At 46.3% G+C, this 16,997-nt stretch overlaps 1 protein-coding gene across 3 annotated transcripts in view; it reads left to right on the top strand.

The window, feature by feature from the left end:
- TMEM39B (transmembrane protein 39B) overlaps positions 1–16,997 on the top strand; it is a 91,984-nt gene that overhangs the window by 60,614 nt on the left and 14,373 nt on the right. For all 3 annotated transcript variants that reach the window (XM_075336146.1, XM_075336143.1, XM_075336145.1), the window contains exons 2-7: positions 1,484–1,665; positions 7,295–7,514; positions 8,256–8,339; positions 8,414–8,568; positions 15,752–16,073; positions 16,219–16,406. In XM_075336146.1, the coding sequence (XP_075192261.1) occupies positions 1,538–1,665; positions 7,295–7,514; positions 8,256–8,339; positions 8,414–8,568; positions 15,752–16,073; positions 16,219–16,406 (1,097 nt within the window). In that variant the 5' untranslated portion in view covers positions 1,484–1,537. The remainder of the gene's footprint in view (positions 1–1,483; positions 1,666–7,294; positions 7,515–8,255; positions 8,340–8,413; positions 8,569–15,751; positions 16,074–16,218; positions 16,407–16,997) is intronic.

Below are 16,997 nucleotides of genomic sequence, written 5' to 3'. Positions count from 1 at the left end.
TTGCTGCTTTTTTGTTGAATGAAACTAACTTTATTAAACATGCGCTGTAGACAAATGGAACCTATAATCTGCACCAAAAACACAGCAAAACATTCTTTTCATAATCCGCTTCTTTACTGCAAACAGAGCAGGTTTTGTCTGCAGAAAATAAAGTGTCAAAAAAGCAACATGTGAACATACAGATTGACAGTGTCACACTATGGGAGCACAGCTGTTAACAGCCCACTTTCACTTTATTCATACATTTCTAGGAGGGATAACTGAGGAATGGTACAATGCACAGTTAGATGTACCAAACCTGTACTCTTTAAAAATGCACACAATTACTAAAATAGTCAAATCAGGAGAGCAGACAGATCCTCTTTTAGTTCTCTAACAGAGAACTGTAGGGCTCTTATCACCCAACACTTATGACCACTCTGAATTAATTAAAAAAATAAACACTTGCTCAAGATTTTCTGCTTCTAAAGTTGTGCACCAGTGGCCATTTTGCAAAGAGATCTGCATGTCCCTTGTTTGTTTCTAAGACACAAGTAGTGGATTACTTAAAGGAAAACTCAAATGCAGAAACTCTATTTACTTGTAGATATAGGGATAATCTGTAGGTAAGTGACATTTAAATAGTGTAGCTGGCTTACTGGAGCAGAAACCACAGGGAGAAAATGAAGATTTATTCTCCCTGCTGCCGCTTGCTCACAGCAACTTCTCACTACACGCTAATTACTCCCTCACACATTGATAGGCTGCAAAAGAAACGGTCCCTCCGTTTTCCCGGCAAACGGTCCCTCCGTTTTCCCGGCAAACGGTCCCTCCGTTTTCCCGGCAAACGGTCCCTCCGTTTTCCCGGCAAACGGTCCCTCCGTTTTCCCGGCAAACGGTCCCTCCGTTTTCCCGGCAAACGGTCCCTCCGTTTTCCCGGCAAACGGTCCCTCCGTTTTCCCGGCAAACGGTCCCTCCGTTTTCCCGGCAAACGGTCACAGTGCACTCCCTGTATAGGGAGTGGTGACTGAAACCACTCTTTGTGCTGCCCCAATGACTAAGCAAGCAGCCGCAGGGAGAATACAACTTCTTTTCACCCCTATAACTGCTGCTCCAGTAATCTGGCTACTTAGAATTTAAATGCTATTTACCTGCAATTTACTTTACATTTGCAGGTAAGAGTAGATGTGGATGTAACAGGTTTCCTTTAGAAGTACTTATCAGGCTTGCACCACGCAGCATCATTGGTCACATGACACCAAGACCACAATGTTGAGTCTTAACTTCTCATGTAATGACTGTGTATGTGACCAGTTGGTTGCATGACTGTTATAGCTGTAGCCCAATTGTTCATTCAGGAATTTCAATGATGTATTTGCGTGCCACCAGTATTCATACCATGTTTTTAACCCTGAAGTTTGCACACATATTTCTAATGTAATTATGTGTTTTCAGGTTGTCTGTTATATCTATTATATGTGATGTTTTTTCTTTTGTACAACAGCATGTTCATCAACCATTCATGTCTTGTTTGTGCCCGAGATAAATAAGCCCAGACATGGCTGGGGGCCGTCGGGGCCCAAATCGGACATCATACTGTCGCACTCCCCTTTGTGATCCTGGATCTGCTGGTGGTGCTGTGCATGGAGGAGCTCCGACTGTAAGCGGTGTGAGGTCTAGAGCCAGGTAATAGTCAAATAAGAATTTTTCATGTATTGAAATAGTAGTAACTAAAAAAGAACAAAAATTTATTATAAACAAGTCAATTTCACCTTTGCATTTTCCCTAAAATTTTAAACTTGTTGAATCCGGATTTTTTTAGTATTCAAATACCCTGTTTCCCCAAAAATAAGACCTACCTCGAAAATAGCAGGATTTTTTTGCCTTTTTGTAGTATGCTTAAAATATAAGCTTTACTCCAAAAATAAGCCCTAGTTGTGGATCATCATACTAATAGAATCCTGAAATAGGTCTCGGGCAGTCCTTTCAGGTTATGTAACTTATATTGGTGTATGTTGCTGTAAGTCCTGGAAGTTTATAGTCACATGTGGCTAGTTAACGAAATGAATATTCATCCTTCTGCCGCAGTCAGTGATTGGAACTTGTGTTAATGAAATAATATTCACATATATGTACAGGGTGTCAGCGATTTACTGTTGTCACAGCATCGCAGCACAATGTTTGCATTGGCCAGTGGCTTTCTCACCTGAGCGTGTCAGCTGCATGGAAGTACATGCTGGTACATTTGGGTTAGGCTAGTTTCCCATTTCCGTTGGTTTGCATCAGTCACATGCGTGGCTTAACGCATGTGACTGATGCGTTGTACAACGGATGACAAAGAACAGAATTCATTGTCAGACTCCGTTGTGTGCGGGGGGCGGAGTTCGGGTTGGGTGGAGCCGAGCGGGGCCGTGGCGCTGAGGACTGCAGGGCAGGGGACATGTGAGAGTGAGTGAGTGTGTGTGTACATGCCGAGAGGGGAAGTGTCGGCCTCCCTGCACACGTATCCAGGGTAAATATCGGGTAACTAAAAGCAAAGCACTTTTTCCTTGGTTACCTGATATTTACACTGGTTACCAGCGTACACCGCTTAGCGCTGGCTCCCTGCACACGTAACCAGTGTAAATATCGGGTAACTAACCAAAGCGCATTGCTTAGTAACCCGATGTGTACCCTGGTTATGTGTGCAGGGAGCCAGATAGAGCATGCGCAGCGAAATCCTACGGACTGCGCTGCTCAAAAAAAGTTACAGGCTGCGTTCCTTCCGCCCCGCGGTTAGTCGTTCCACGACTGATCAGTCAAGCGGAGGGTGCAACGCAGCATCATCAGTCACAATCCGCCGCTCATACAAGTCTATGGGAACAACGGAATCCACTAAACGGATTCCGTTGTTTACCAGAGCAGCGGATTGTGATTGATACAATTTAACGGAAGTGTGAACCTAGCCTTAGAAGAGCTGCCAACCAGTGCGAGCATTGCGTTGCGATTCTGCGATGACAGTCTGAGTGAATCACTGACGCCTGCCACTGGGGGGAGGGCGGAGAAGGGGGTGAATATTTATTATTTCATTAAAACAAGTTCCAATCAATGATGCCAGCTGAGGGGTGGGCGGCATTTTGGGCATGAAGAGGGGTGAATTTTCTTTCCATTAACTAGCCAGCATGTGACTGAAATTCCAGGGTTTACAGCAACGTACATATGATAGGTGTGGGAAGGGGCGAATATTAATTTTTCATTAACGGGCGACTCGATCACTGACGCCAATACAAAATATGAGACATCCCCTGAAAATAAGCCCTAGCGCATTTTTGGGAGCCAAAAATAATATAAGACACTCTTATTTTTGGAGGTAATATTTGTAGCACTAATCCAGTAAAGTGGGGTACAGCTTTTATATGTCAAACCAAGGGGTGGAACTTGCATAGAAAAATCTATATCATGTTTTTCCCAAAAACAAGACTTCCTCCAAAAAGAAGTCCTAGTCGCAGCTCAATAAAGAAGTGTCCATGCAGCTAAAAAAGTTAAAGAATACTGTAGGACACCCCCAAAAGAAAGAAGACCCTGCAATCATACTCACCAGATGTCAAACGGGAGGATCTGCAGTGGAACGCACACCCACACAAACATCAGCTCGCGCGCACACACACCCACACCATATCTGGTGATACCTATTGCTTTTGGCTGGCAGAGAATCCTGGGATGCAGTGCGGTGGAACGTATAGAGGACCTGCAGTGGAGCAGCGCATCAATGCATTCCACCGCCGAGTCTTCCATGTGTTTCACAGCAGGTCCTCGTGCTCCACTGCACTGCGTCTTTTCTTCCCCTGCTAGCTGTAAGCAATCTGTATCACCGTGTGTGTGTGTGTGTGTGTGTGTGTGTGTGTGTGTTATGATGTATGTTAATGTGTCTGCCAGAAGCAGGGGAGGGCCGTGTGGAGCATACCTGATGTGCACCTGCCAAAGATTGCAGGAGAACCTGGGAGCCATGCAGCCATCCGGGCCCTGGTAAGTATGATTCTCTTGGGAAGGGGGTGGTGCTTTTTGGGGGCAGTAAACTTACCCCAACCATGTTTTCCCAAGAATAAATCATACCCGAAAATAAGCCCTAGTGCTTTTTTTGGGGCAAAAAAAGTATAACAGTCTTATTTTTGGAATAAATTGAGTTGAAAGATTGACACCTGTTCTGTGTTTTGTAGACATTCCTGGTTGTGGCATACAAATACTAATCAAAATTACTCATGTGTGATTGATGGCTAAAAAAAAAAAGACAACCCTGTAGGGAAAAGTCAATCTCCATATTTTGCATTATTAGAGCTGCATGGTTTATTTTGGGTGTAATCACGTAATTTCATTGAGTAGTTGGCACACTGTTTTGGGAAGAAATATGGGTTTTCCTGTGTGTTTTTTAGTTGTTTGTTGTTTTTTTTTTTGTTTTTTTTTTACTAGAAAACACTTGTTACCTGAAGGTCAATGGATAAAACCCATTACATACAGTGCTTTGTTGTTTGATACATTTTTCTTTTTCTTTGATGTATTCTTTTAGTCATCCAACAAAAATGCTCTGAAATTCAAAAAAGTGTGCCTAAGGCTACATGCGCACGCTGCTTCTTTTTCGTGTTCACAAACTGCAGCCAAAACTGCACCTTGTCAGAGAGAGCCTGGAAATGTCACAAAAAATGTAGGTGCTTTTTTGGTGCATTTTTGCTGCTTTTTTGGTGCGTTTTTGGCTGCAGTTTTGTCAACAATTGTTTCATGTATTTTTCAGTTCAAACAAGCCCATAAAGCTTGTTGAATTGGAAAAAAAAAAAAATTAGAAATAAATAAATAATTAAAAAAAAAACGGCGTGCGGTCCCCCCCAATTTTAATGCCAGCCAGATAAAGCCATACGGCTGAAGGCTGGTATTCTCAGGATGGGGAGCCCCACGTTATGGGGAGCCCCCCAGCCTAACAATATCAGCCAACAGCCGCCCAGAATTGCCGCATACATTAGATGCGACAGTTCTGGGACTGTACCCGGCTCTTCCCGATTTGCCCTGGTGCGTTGGCAAATCGGGGTAATAAGGAGTTATTGGCAGCCCATAGCTGCCAATAAGTCCTAGATTAATCATGTCAGGCGTCTCTGAGACACCTTCCATGATTAATCTGTAAATTACAGTAAATAAACACACCCCCGAAAAATCCTTTATTAGAAATAAAAAACACAAACACATTCCCTCATTACCAATTTATTAACCCCGACAAAGCCCTCCATGTCCGGCGTAATCCAGCATGCTCCAGCGTCGCTTCCAGCATGAAGGTGACAGGAGCAGCAGCAGACACCGCCGCTACGGTCACCTCCATGCAGCTAATGAAGACAGCCGCACGATCAGCTGAGCTGTCACCGAGGTTACCCGCGGCCACCGCTGAATCCAGCGGTGGCCGCGAGTAACCTCAGTGACAGCTCAGATGATCGCGCTACAGCGTGGAGCCGGCGGCAGGAGCGTGGAGCCGGCAACAGGAGCGTGGAGCCGGCGGCAGGAGCGTGGAGCCCGGGACTTTCAGCGGCGGCGGCGGTGAGAGGGGTCCATCATCTCCCCTGTGCGGGGACCGCGGTACTTCGGGGAACACGTGGAGGACGGGACTATCAGCGGCGGCAGCGAGAGGGGGATGGACGTTGGCAGCTGAAAACATTGATTTTTCCCTCTCGCTGCCGCCGCTGCTGATAGTCCCGTCCTCCACATCATCTCCCCTGTGCGTGCACGCTGGGGACAGTGGTACTTCGGGGAACACGTGGAGGACGGGACTATCAGCGGCGGCAGCAGCAAGAGGGAAAAATCAATGTTTTCAGCTGCCAATGTCCATCCCCCTCTCGCTGCCGCCGCTGATAGTCCCGTCCTCCACATCATCTCCCCTGGGGACAGCGGTACTTCAGGGAACACGGAGGACGGGATGGGACGGGACCACTTGCCTGACCTCACTTCCTGACAAATCACCTGCGTTTTTGCTAGCAAAAACGCAGCTAAAAGGCAGGTAAAATGCACCACTTTTGATTAGCATGCATTTTTCCTGCGTTTTTGATGCCCTCATTGATTTCAATGGGTGACAAATGTTGACAAAAACGCAGGAAGAATGAACATGCTGCATTTTTTTTGTCACAAACTTTTGACAAAAAAAACGCTGACAAATAAACTGCAATGTGCGCATGACAAATCTGACTTCTCATAGACTTTGCTGGGAAGTCAGATGTCAGAAAGTTCAGCTGACAAAACTGCAGCCAAAAAAGCAGCAAAAAAGCAGGAAAAAAAGCAGCGTGCGCATGTAGCCTAAAGGTTGCTTAGGGATCAATTCCAAGTACGCAGGATTCTAGTAGGCATACTAGTTCCTTGAGGAATGGATACAATATATGTGTTATCTTTTGGAGGTTGCATATGGCCGTAATATGGTATAGTTTTTTTTGTACAAACCTTTTTTGAATAAATCTTTATTTTTTTTTTATATAGCGCTAACATATTCCGCAGCGCTTTACATACTTATATACATCAGGAACACTGTCCCCATTGGGGCTCACAATCTAAGGTCCCTATCTATATGTCTTTGGAGTTTGGGTCATGCGCACTATGAAACCGGGTGTACCCGTCCTGGCTTCAAACTGAAGAAGTGCGCATGACTGAACCTCCGGGGTCATGCACACTGAGCCGAAATCCTCCATCGGATGTGATGGCGGCAGAGAGGTGAGTAAGATCATCCTGTGGCGCTCTGTATTCATTAGCTTGTTAGCACACCCACAGGGGCGTAATAACATGCTAATGGGGGGCGACTGGCCGGGGTACTGACGCACAGTGGATTAATCCTCTCACTCATTAGCATACTTAAAAGATCTTTAGAAATACTTTTTCTAAATATCTCGTTATCTATGCTAGTGTATACAGGGACGGTTAGGAAGGGATTAGCAATATGCACCTATAACTGCTCGTGGTTCTAGGTGCATATTACACCTGACAGGTTCCCTTTAACTAAACATTTCCTGTTTAGACACTAAAGCAATCACCTTCAATTCCTCTTTTTTTTTTTTCTTTTTTTTTCAAGTAGTTTAGCAATCTGTATATAATTCCCCAACCCCCTTTTCCATATCTGAAAAATCATAATTTATAATTTCCCCCCCCCCCCAACCTTATATGATTTTGTCCAAAGCCATGGGCATCACTGGTCATTTGATATATTTATTTTTTTTTATCTCCATTTATTTATGAAGACTGTAATGAAATACTTTTGTATTTCAGTTCAGGTTTTACTTTGCAATGTCAACAGTTATTCTTGTTTTTCTTCTCTACTTAGGAGTAGTTCTAATACAGGATTGTCAAGTCCCCCTCTTGCTGCACAGACCGTGGTACCCCTGCGACATTGCAAAATCCCTGAGCTACGTGCAGATCGTCACCTACTTTTTGAGCTGCAGCTATTTCTGTGTCACCTGATCGCTTTGTTTGTGCACTACATCAATATCTACAAGACTGTATGGTGGTACCCACCGTCACACCCACCTTCCCATACTTCTCTGGTAAGTATTTGGACTTGGGTAACAAAATTAGCTGTTTGTTTTTAACTCTCTGGTGGGAACAATATCTTTAATAACGAGTTTGGGAATAATGTGCCTGTCAGGCGCATGCTAGAAAAATACCTATAATATCTGATTTTTGCAATTTCAGTGCTCTAAAAGTGATCAGTGACCTTCATAGGGATGCAATAAAAGAGACTACACATTATCAGGTGCAAAACAAACCCATTTACTCAACATAAGTAATAACTCTGAAATACACACATTTCAAAACTCCCACCAAATAGCCCCCAGTTATAACACATAACTGTTATTAGAAAGAGAAAAATTTGGCAAAAAAACATAATTTCAAGGCACCTAAAATAAAATTACACACAATTATTCACAATTGGATCCTGAAGTTTCCCCAGAAAAAAACATTTGCAGAGCAAAGAGCAACCTTATAAAGTGTGATGTGTTCGGGAACAATGAGCCTGAGAAGCCAGCACAGGTATATCTGCCCTCCTGAAGCTCTGCAGACCAACTGTGGTATCAGGTTTCACACAGCAGCTAGAGCAAGGAGACTACCTGGAGAGAGGATTTCCTGAAAATCTGGTGAGGAGGGAGAAATGAAAGTAAAAGAGAAGCGCCTGTCAGGCACATTAATCCTATCCGAGGGATAAACACACATTTACATATGAGAACTGTGTTGATCCTAACGTTACCTGTCCTGCTTTTTTCCCCCCTCCTTTTTTCTTTCTGTAGAACTTCCACCTGATAGATTTTAATGTGCTGACCCTCACAACAATTGTGCTAGCCCGAAGATTAATTGCAGCAATTGTGCGGGAGGTATGTCTGCTACACTGGTATGGTTGGGGAAGTGTTGTGTGCGCTCAGATAACCACTAATTTCTCATTGCTTAGGCCTCACAGGGAGGAAAGTCTTCTCTTCCGCACTCATTACTCTTGGTGGCTACACGGTTTGCAGTTCTAACTGGAACAGGATGGAGTTTATGTCGCTCCTTAATTTTGTTGTTCAGAACACACTCCTTCCTAAACCTTCTTTTCTTATGTTATCCGTAAGTAATTGCAAATTTCCCACAAGGGAGATGGCTGTATGTCAGTAGTTTAAATTTTAAGGTTGTGTATACTACAACACCATAGAAATTTGTCGCCTTTATTACGTTTTTGTGTTCTTTTCTTTAACCCCTTCACGACCGGCCGATTTTTCGCTTTCCGTTTTTTTTTCGCCATTCTTTTTCTGAGACGTAACTTTTTTATTTTTCAGTCAATATGGTCATGTGAGGGCTCATTTTTTGCGGAATGAGCTGTACTTTTAAATGAAACCATCAGTTTTACCATATAGTATACTAAAAAACGGCAAAAAAATTCCAAATGCAGAAAAATTGCAAAAAAAGTGCGATAGCACTATGGTTTTTGAGATATTTTATTCACTGTGTTCACTATATGGTAAAACTGATGTGTGGGTGTGATGCCTCAGGTCAGTGCGAGTTCGTAGACACCAAACATGTATAGGTTTACTTTTATATAAGGGGTTAAAAAAAAATCGGAAGTTTGTCCGAACAAAGTGGCGCACGTTTTACGCCATATTCCGTGACCCGTAGCATTCTCATTTTCTTTGTCGCTCCATTGGGAGACCCAGACAATTGGGTGTATAGCTTCTGCCTCCGGAGGCCACACAAAGTATTACACTTTAAAAAGTGTAACCCCTCCCCTCTGCCTATACACCCTCCCGTGCATCACGGGCTCCTCAGTTTTATGCTTTGTGTGGAAGGAGGCACACATCCACTCATGCATCCCCATTTTAGTCAGCAGCAGCTGCTGATTTTATCGGTTGGAAGAAAAGAGGGCCCCCACAGGGCCCCCGGCATGCTCCCTTTTCACCCCACTAAGTCGGCGGTGCTGTTAAGGTTGAGGTACCCATTGCGGGTACAGAGGCTGGAGCCACATGCCGTTTTCCTTCACCATCCCTTAGAGGCTCTGGGAGAAGTGGGATCCTAACCGGTCATCCATTCACTGGGACCGGGCTCCCTCCGCAGCCCCTGTGGGAATCTGCCGGACAGGAGTCGATGTATTCTCAGGGACAGGGCCCTGCATCTAAAGGTACTCTGTGTCCCCATGGGGACGGTGCATGGAGCGCTTGTTTCACAGACGCTGCAGCAGCTGCTGGTTTGTGAAGACCGGGACTTCCGCACTGACCGCGCCTGTTTGTCGGCCGCGGTATTAAATTTAGTCCCCGGCTTCATTGCGGCCTAGTACCATAACTCCCGCCCCCGGGCCTGCCAGTCAGGGGTAAGGACGGGACGGTCGACCTGACGTCGGCAGTGAGGGCTGGAGCATACTTTAGGTTTCCTCCCCCCCCCTCACTGATCACTGTAGGGCCCCAGATTCCCGCACTTTACTAGTCGCCGCCCACGGCTCCCTCCTCCCCTGAGAGCTCCGGCAGCCATTTTTACACACATTCTGCCTGTGGAGGATTTCAGGAACGAGCTCTGGGAGACCTAAGGCAGGGAATCTGGTGGAACACCGGTCACCCGGTGCTGGTCCCCCTAGGGTGCCGGAGTATGTATGTATGTATATATATATATATATATGTGTATATATATGTGTATATATATGTGTATATATATGTGTATATATATATATATGTGTATATATATATATATATGTGTATATATATATATTGTATATATATATATATATATATATGTATATATATATATATATATTGTGTATATATATATATATATTGTATATATATATATTGTATGTATATATATATATATATTGTATGTATATATATATATATTGTGTATATATATATATATATTGTGTGTGTATATATATATATATATATATATATATATATATATATATATATATATATATATATATATATATATATATATATATATATTGTGTATATATATATATATTGTGTATATATATATATATAGTATATATATTGTATATATATTTTCTCTGTTCGGCCGGGTTGTTTGCTTTTGGCTATATGCCCTCAGTGATCACTCTCCTAGGAGACAACAGCATGTCGTCCACAAGGAGCAAGGGCGCTAAGGCAAAGGGTTTTTTTGCAACCTGTACCTCTTGTGGGGCTATGTTACCTGCGGGTTCCACCTACCCTCACTGTGAGCAATGATCGACCCCTGTTGCACTTGCTCAGCCGGAGCCTCAGTCACTAGTGGGCCCCTCGGCTCAAGCAGACCCTCCTGCTTCCCCTGTCCAGGCGGCAGGGACAGAGTTTGCAGTTTTTGCTGAGAAACTCTCTGAGTCGCTTTCACAATCCATGGCTCAGTCTATGGACAAATGGTCTGCCAAGCTACTAGAAGCCTTGCAGTCCAGACCGGTCCTTACACAGGCCCCGGGCACCGTTGGGTCATCGCCTCCAGGCCCCTCTTGGTCTGCGCCGCAGCGTGCTCCCGGGGTGGCCCCTAGGTCTCACGTGGAGGACTCCTGCACGGACCACAGTCCCAGACCGGCTAAGCGGGCTCGCTGGGAATCTTCCCCGACTTCCTCACGCTGCTCGGGGTCTCAGCTTGAGGACTCTCTGGAGGATGAGGCGGACGTCGCAGCTCAGGGCTCTGACCCTGACGTTGCTCTCAATCTTGATACACCTGAAGGGGACGCCATAGTAAATGACCTTATCTCGTCCATCAACCAGGTGTTAGATATATCTCCCCCGCCACCACCTGTAGAGGAGTCGGCTTCTCAGCAGGAGAAACACCAGTTTCGGTTCCCTAAACGTACACGGAGTGCGTTTTTCGATCACTCTAACTTCAGAGATGCTGTCCAGAAGCCCAGAGCGGTTCCGGACAAGCGCTTTACTAAGCGCCTTACTGACACACGTTACCCCTTCCCCTCTGACGTTGTTAAGGGTTGGGCTCAATGTCCCAAGGTGGATCCCCCAGTCTCTAGATTGGCGGCTAGATCTGTGGTATCGGTTGCAGATGGCTCATCGCTAAAGGATGCCACTGACAGGCAGATAGAGCTCCTGGTGAAGTCCATCTATGAGGCCACGGGCGCGTCTTTTGCCCCGGCTTTTGCAGCCGTGTGGGCACTCCAAGCTATCTCAGCTTGTCTGGCTGAGATTAATGCGGTCACACGTAATTCTGCTCCGCAGGTTGCGTCTTTGACTTCTCAGGCGTCAGTTTTTTCTTCCTACGCCATGAACGCAGTTCTAGACTCTGCTAGCCGTACAGCGGTGGCATCCGCTAACTCTGTGGCAGTCCGCAGGGCCATGTGGCTGCGCGAATGGAAGGCAGACTCGGCTTCCAAGAGGTTCTTAACCGGTTTGCCGTTTTCTGGCGACCGCTTGTTTGGCGAACGATTGGATGAGATTATTAAGGAATCCAAGGGAAAGGACTCCTCCTTACCCCAGTCCAAACCGAAGAGACCTCAGCAACGGAAAATACAATCTAGGTTTCGGTCCTTTCGTCCCTTCGCCAAGCCCCAATCCTCTTCGTCCAGCAGGCCGGAGAAAGGCCAGAGGAACTCCTATGCGTGGCGGTCCAAGTCACGCCCCCAAAAGGCCGCAGGAGGCACTGCTTCCAAGGCGGCCTCCTCATGACTCTCGGCATCCCCGAACCGCATCCTCGGTTGGTGGCAGTCTCTCCCGCTTTTGCGACGCCTGGTGGCCACATGTTCAAGACCGATGGGTGAGAGACATTCTGTCTCACGGTTACAGGATAGAGTTCAGCTCTCGTCCCCCGACTCGTTTCTTCAGAACCTCTCCGCCCCCCGAGCGAGCCGATGCACTTTTTCAGGCGGTGAACGCTCTGAAGACAGAAGGAGTTGTGATCCCTGTTCCCCCCCAGGAACATGGTCGCGGCTTTTACTCCAACTTGTTTGTGGTGCCAAAGAAGGACGGCTCGTTCCGTCCCGTTCTGGACCTCAAACTGCTCAACAGACACCAGACGGTTTCGGATGGAATCTCTCCGCTCGGTCATCGCTTCGATATCACAAGGAGACTTCCTAGCATCGATCGACATCAAGGATGCTTATCTCCATGTGCCGATCGCACCCGAACATCAACGCTTTTTGCGTTTCGCCATCGGGGACTAACTCCTTCAGTTCGTGGCATTGCCTTTCGGCCTGGCGACAGCCCCACGGGTGTTCACCAAGGTCATGGCATCTGCTGTGGCGGTCCTACACTTTCAGGGCCACTCGGTGATTCCCTACTTAGACGATCTTCTGGTCAGGGCACCCTCTCAGATGGCGTGTCAAAACAGCCTTTCCGTCGCTCTGGCGACTCTCCAGCAGTTCGGGTGGATCATCAACTTCCCAAAATCCAAGTTGACACCGACCCAATCACTGACGTACCTTGGGATGGAGTTTCATACTCAGTCAGCGGTAGTCATGCTACCGCTGGACAAACAGCTTTCGCTGCAGGCAGAGGTGCAATCTCTTCTTCGGGGTCAGTCACACCCCTTGAGGCGCCTCATGCACTTCCTGGGGAAGATGGTGGCAGCGATGGAGGCAGTGCCCTTCGCGCAATTCCATCTGCGGCCACTCCAGTGGGACATTCTCCGCAAATGGGACAGGAGGTCGACTTCCCTCGACAGGAACGTCTCTCTTGCCCTTGCAACCAATACGTCACTTCAGTGGTGGCTCCTTCCCAACTCTCTGTCGCAGGAAAAATCCTTCCTACCCCCCACCTGGGCTGTGGTCTCCACTCACGGTGGGTCAACCGTGGGCGCTCCCAGACCGCCCAGACTTGCTGTCACAAGGGCCGTTTTTTCTATCTGAATTCTGCGGCCCTCAACCTGACTGTGTCGCCATTGAGTCCTGGCTCCTAGCGTCCTCAGGTTTATCTCAAGATGTCAATGCCACTATGAGACAGGCCAGGAAACCAACGTCCGCCAAGATCTATCACAGGTCTTGGAGGATCTTCTTATCCTGGTGCTCTGATAATGGTTTTACTCCCTGGCCCTTTGCCTTACCCACTTTTCCTTCATTCCTTCAATCCGGAATGGACAAGGGTTTGTCTCTCGGCTCTCTCAAGGGACAAGTATCGGCGCTATCCGTATTTTTTCAAAGCGTCTAGCCAGGCTTCCGCAGGTCCGCACGTTCCTGCAGTGAGTTTGCCACATAGTCCCACCTTACAAGCGTCCGCTGGAACCCTGGGACCTTAACAGGGTGCTAACGGCTCTTCAGAAACCACCTTTCGAGCCGCTGCGGGAGGTCTCTTTATCACGTTTTTCGCAGAAGGTGGCATTTCTAGTGGCAGTTACATCGCTCCGTAGAGTGTCGGAGCTGGCAGCGCTGTCATGCAAAGCCCCCTTCCTGGTTTTTCACCAGGATAAGGTGGTTCTGCGTCCTGTTCCGGAATATCTCCCTAAGGTGGTATCTCCTTTTCATCTCAATCAGGATATCTCCTTACCTTCATTTTGCCCTAATCCAATTCACCAATGTGAAAAGGATTTGCACTCATTAGATCTGGTGAGAGCACTCCGGTTCTACGTGTCTCGCACGGCGCCCCTGCGCCATTCAGATGTCCTCTTTGTCCTTGTCGCTGGCCAGCGTAAGGGTTCGCAGGCTTCCAAGTCAACCTTGGCTCGGTGGATCAAGGAACCGATTCTTGAAGCCTACCGTTCTTCTGGGCTTCCGCTTCCTTTGGGGCTGAAAGCCCATTCTACCAGAGCCGTGGGTGCGTCCTGGGCATTGCGGCACCGGGCTACGGCTCAGCAGGTGTGTCAGGCAGCTACCTGGTCTAGTCTGCACACTTTCACGAAGCACTATCAAGTGCATACCTATGCTTCGGCAGACGCCAGTCTAGGTAGGCGAGTCCTTCAGGCGGCGGTTGCCCACCTGTAAGAGGGGGTCGTTTTCGGCTCTTTTTATCGAGGTATTCTTTTACCCACCCAGGGACTGCTTTTGGACGTCCCAATTGTCTGGGTCTCCCAATGGAGCGACAAAGAAGGGAATTTTGTTTACTTACCGTAAATTCCTTTTCTTCTAGCTCCTATTGGGAGACCCAGCACCCGCCCCTGTTCCCTTCGGGCTGTTGTTCTTTTGTGTACACATGTTGTTCATGTTGAATTGTTCTTTTGGTTCATGGTTTTCAGTTCTCCGAACATCCTTCGGATTGAATTTACCTTAGACCAATTTATAAGTTTCCTCCTTCCTGCTTTTGCACCAAAACTGAGGAGCCCGTGATGCACGGGAGGGTGTATAGGCAGAGGGGAGGGGTTACACTTTTTAAAGTGTAATACTTTGTGTGGCCTCCGGAGGCAGAAGCTATACACCCAATTGTCTGGGTCTCCCAATAGGAGCTAGAAGAAAAGGAATTTACGGTAAGTAAACAAAATTCCCTTCTTTCGGGATCTATGGCTCAATGACCGCTTATTTTTTGCGTCTCGAGCTGACGTTTTTAACTGTACCATTTTTTGCGCAGATGCTACGTTTTGATCGCCTCTTATTGCATTTTGCGCAAAAGTTGTGGCGACAAAAAAAACGTCGTTTTGGCGTTTGGAATTTTTTTGCCGCTACGCCGTATACTGATCAGATTAATTGATTTTTATATTTTGATCGGACGTTTCTGAACGCGGCGATACCAAATGTGTGTGTATTTTTTATTTTTTTAACCCTTTAATTTTCAATGGGGCGAATGGGGGGTGATTTGAACTTTTTAGGTTTTTTGTTTTTTTTTTTTTAATTTTTTTAAACTTTTTTTTTTTTATTTTACTAGTCCCCCTAGGGGGCTATTGCGATCAGCATTCCGGTCGCTCTGCAGTATCTGCTGATCACAGCTACAAGGCTGTAAACAGCAGATACGCTCTCCTTCTCTTTTGCTGTGCCGCTGGCACAGCGAAAGTGAAAGCAAGTCAGGTGTAGTACAGGAGTCATCACATGACCCTGTGCTACCATGACAACTATCGGAAGTCACGTGATCGCGTTACGTGACTTCCGGTATCGGGCGGTAAGTAAGTGTTTACCGCGATCGCGCTTATAATGGCGCTGTCACATATTGACAGCGCCAAATAAGGGGTTAAACTGCACAAGCAGATAACGATTCTGCTCGTGCCTAGCAGGCACACATCTCCGCTGTGAAAATCAGCTGAGATGTGTGCCGATCGCAGCATGATGCTGCGGGCAGTAACATTATGACCGCTAGGACGTAATTTTACGGCCCGCGGTAGTTAAGGGGTTAATGATTGTATCATGCATAAAATTGTATAATGTTTTTCTATTAGTTATGTTTTGTTTGTTTTATTTTTTTAGATTTGGTATGTATATCCCATTTCTGCACTTGGGATATGATTTCCGTCGGTCAAGCCTCTTTGCCCACGTACCCAACACGCGTGTTAGTGGCGATCTGGGGTCTGTTGATAAGGCAGGTCGTGATTACTTAACAGTACTGCAGCACATGTGGAGGCCCAGCACGGATCCTCTTCCAACACATGCGTGCTGCCTGTCTCCAGATCTAATCCGCAGTGAAGTGCATTACTTGAAGCTGGACTTCAATTGGCGTGTTCGGGAGGTGCTGCTTAGTTCGATGCTGTCTGCATACTATGTGGCATTTGTACCAGTGTGGTTTATCAAGGTACAGTACTTATAACTTGTCCATACAAATCTAGACTGTAACCTAGGAAGCACACTTTACCCAGCCGCCCTTTTTGTTGGACATGCCATTGTTCTATAGTTTATCTGTCCATAATTTTGTAATTTTGTTCTCTCACTTTGTACAGAGCACACAGTATTATGACAAGCGATGGTCTTGTGAACTCTTTCTTCAAGTTTCCCTTAGCACTTCAGTAATCCTCACGCAGCACCTCCTGCCTGCACGGTACTGTGATCTTCTTCATAAGGCAGCTGCTCATCTTGGCTGCTGGCAAAAAGTGGACCCAGCGCTCTGCTCCAACATGCTTCAGCACTCGTAAGTAATTTCCTAACTCCAATTAATCAATAGCTATGTAATAGAAAAATAGTGAATTAGGATGAAGGATAAAGAAATGGATGAGCTGAAATGTCACTTTGTCGCTTAAGGTGGGAATGAAGTATGTTAAAGGGGTTGTTCAGTCTAAAATCACTGTGACTGCAGACTTATCAGTCCTCCCAGCGCACACATTGAACTTGATTAGTAGGCGTGGCCTCACTCAATGCAAGTGTATGGAGTGGGCATGGCAGTCTAGTAGGCGCGGCATTGTTTAATACACTTGTATTAAGTGAGGCTGCACCCACTAGTTGGGTTCTGGCTGCGAACGTGCATATCCCACAATTGCCGTTTCCTTCTCCGAAACTGGTGAATCCTCGCAGTGCAGTGTGTGCTGGGAAGATTCATAAGTCTGCAGTCACATAGTGACACATAGTGACTGCAGACATCATTTTAGACTGGACAACACATTTAAACATCGCTGTGTGCCTTATTTTTTTCTTTCTCCCCTTTATGTTCCTTAGCACATTGAAGACAGCTTTCACAATTTTAGCCCTTTTTGTTAGAGTGGAGCTAATACAAACTAGCAGATTG

This window comes from Anomaloglossus baeobatrachus, chromosome 2 (assembly GCF_048569485.1).
Source record: "Anomaloglossus baeobatrachus isolate aAnoBae1 chromosome 2, aAnoBae1.hap1, whole genome shotgun sequence".
Taxonomy (NCBI): domain Eukaryota; kingdom Metazoa; phylum Chordata; class Amphibia; order Anura; family Aromobatidae; genus Anomaloglossus; species Anomaloglossus baeobatrachus.
The sequence above is the reverse complement of the archived record's forward strand: the minus strand, read 5'-3'. Positions and strand labels throughout refer to the sequence as shown.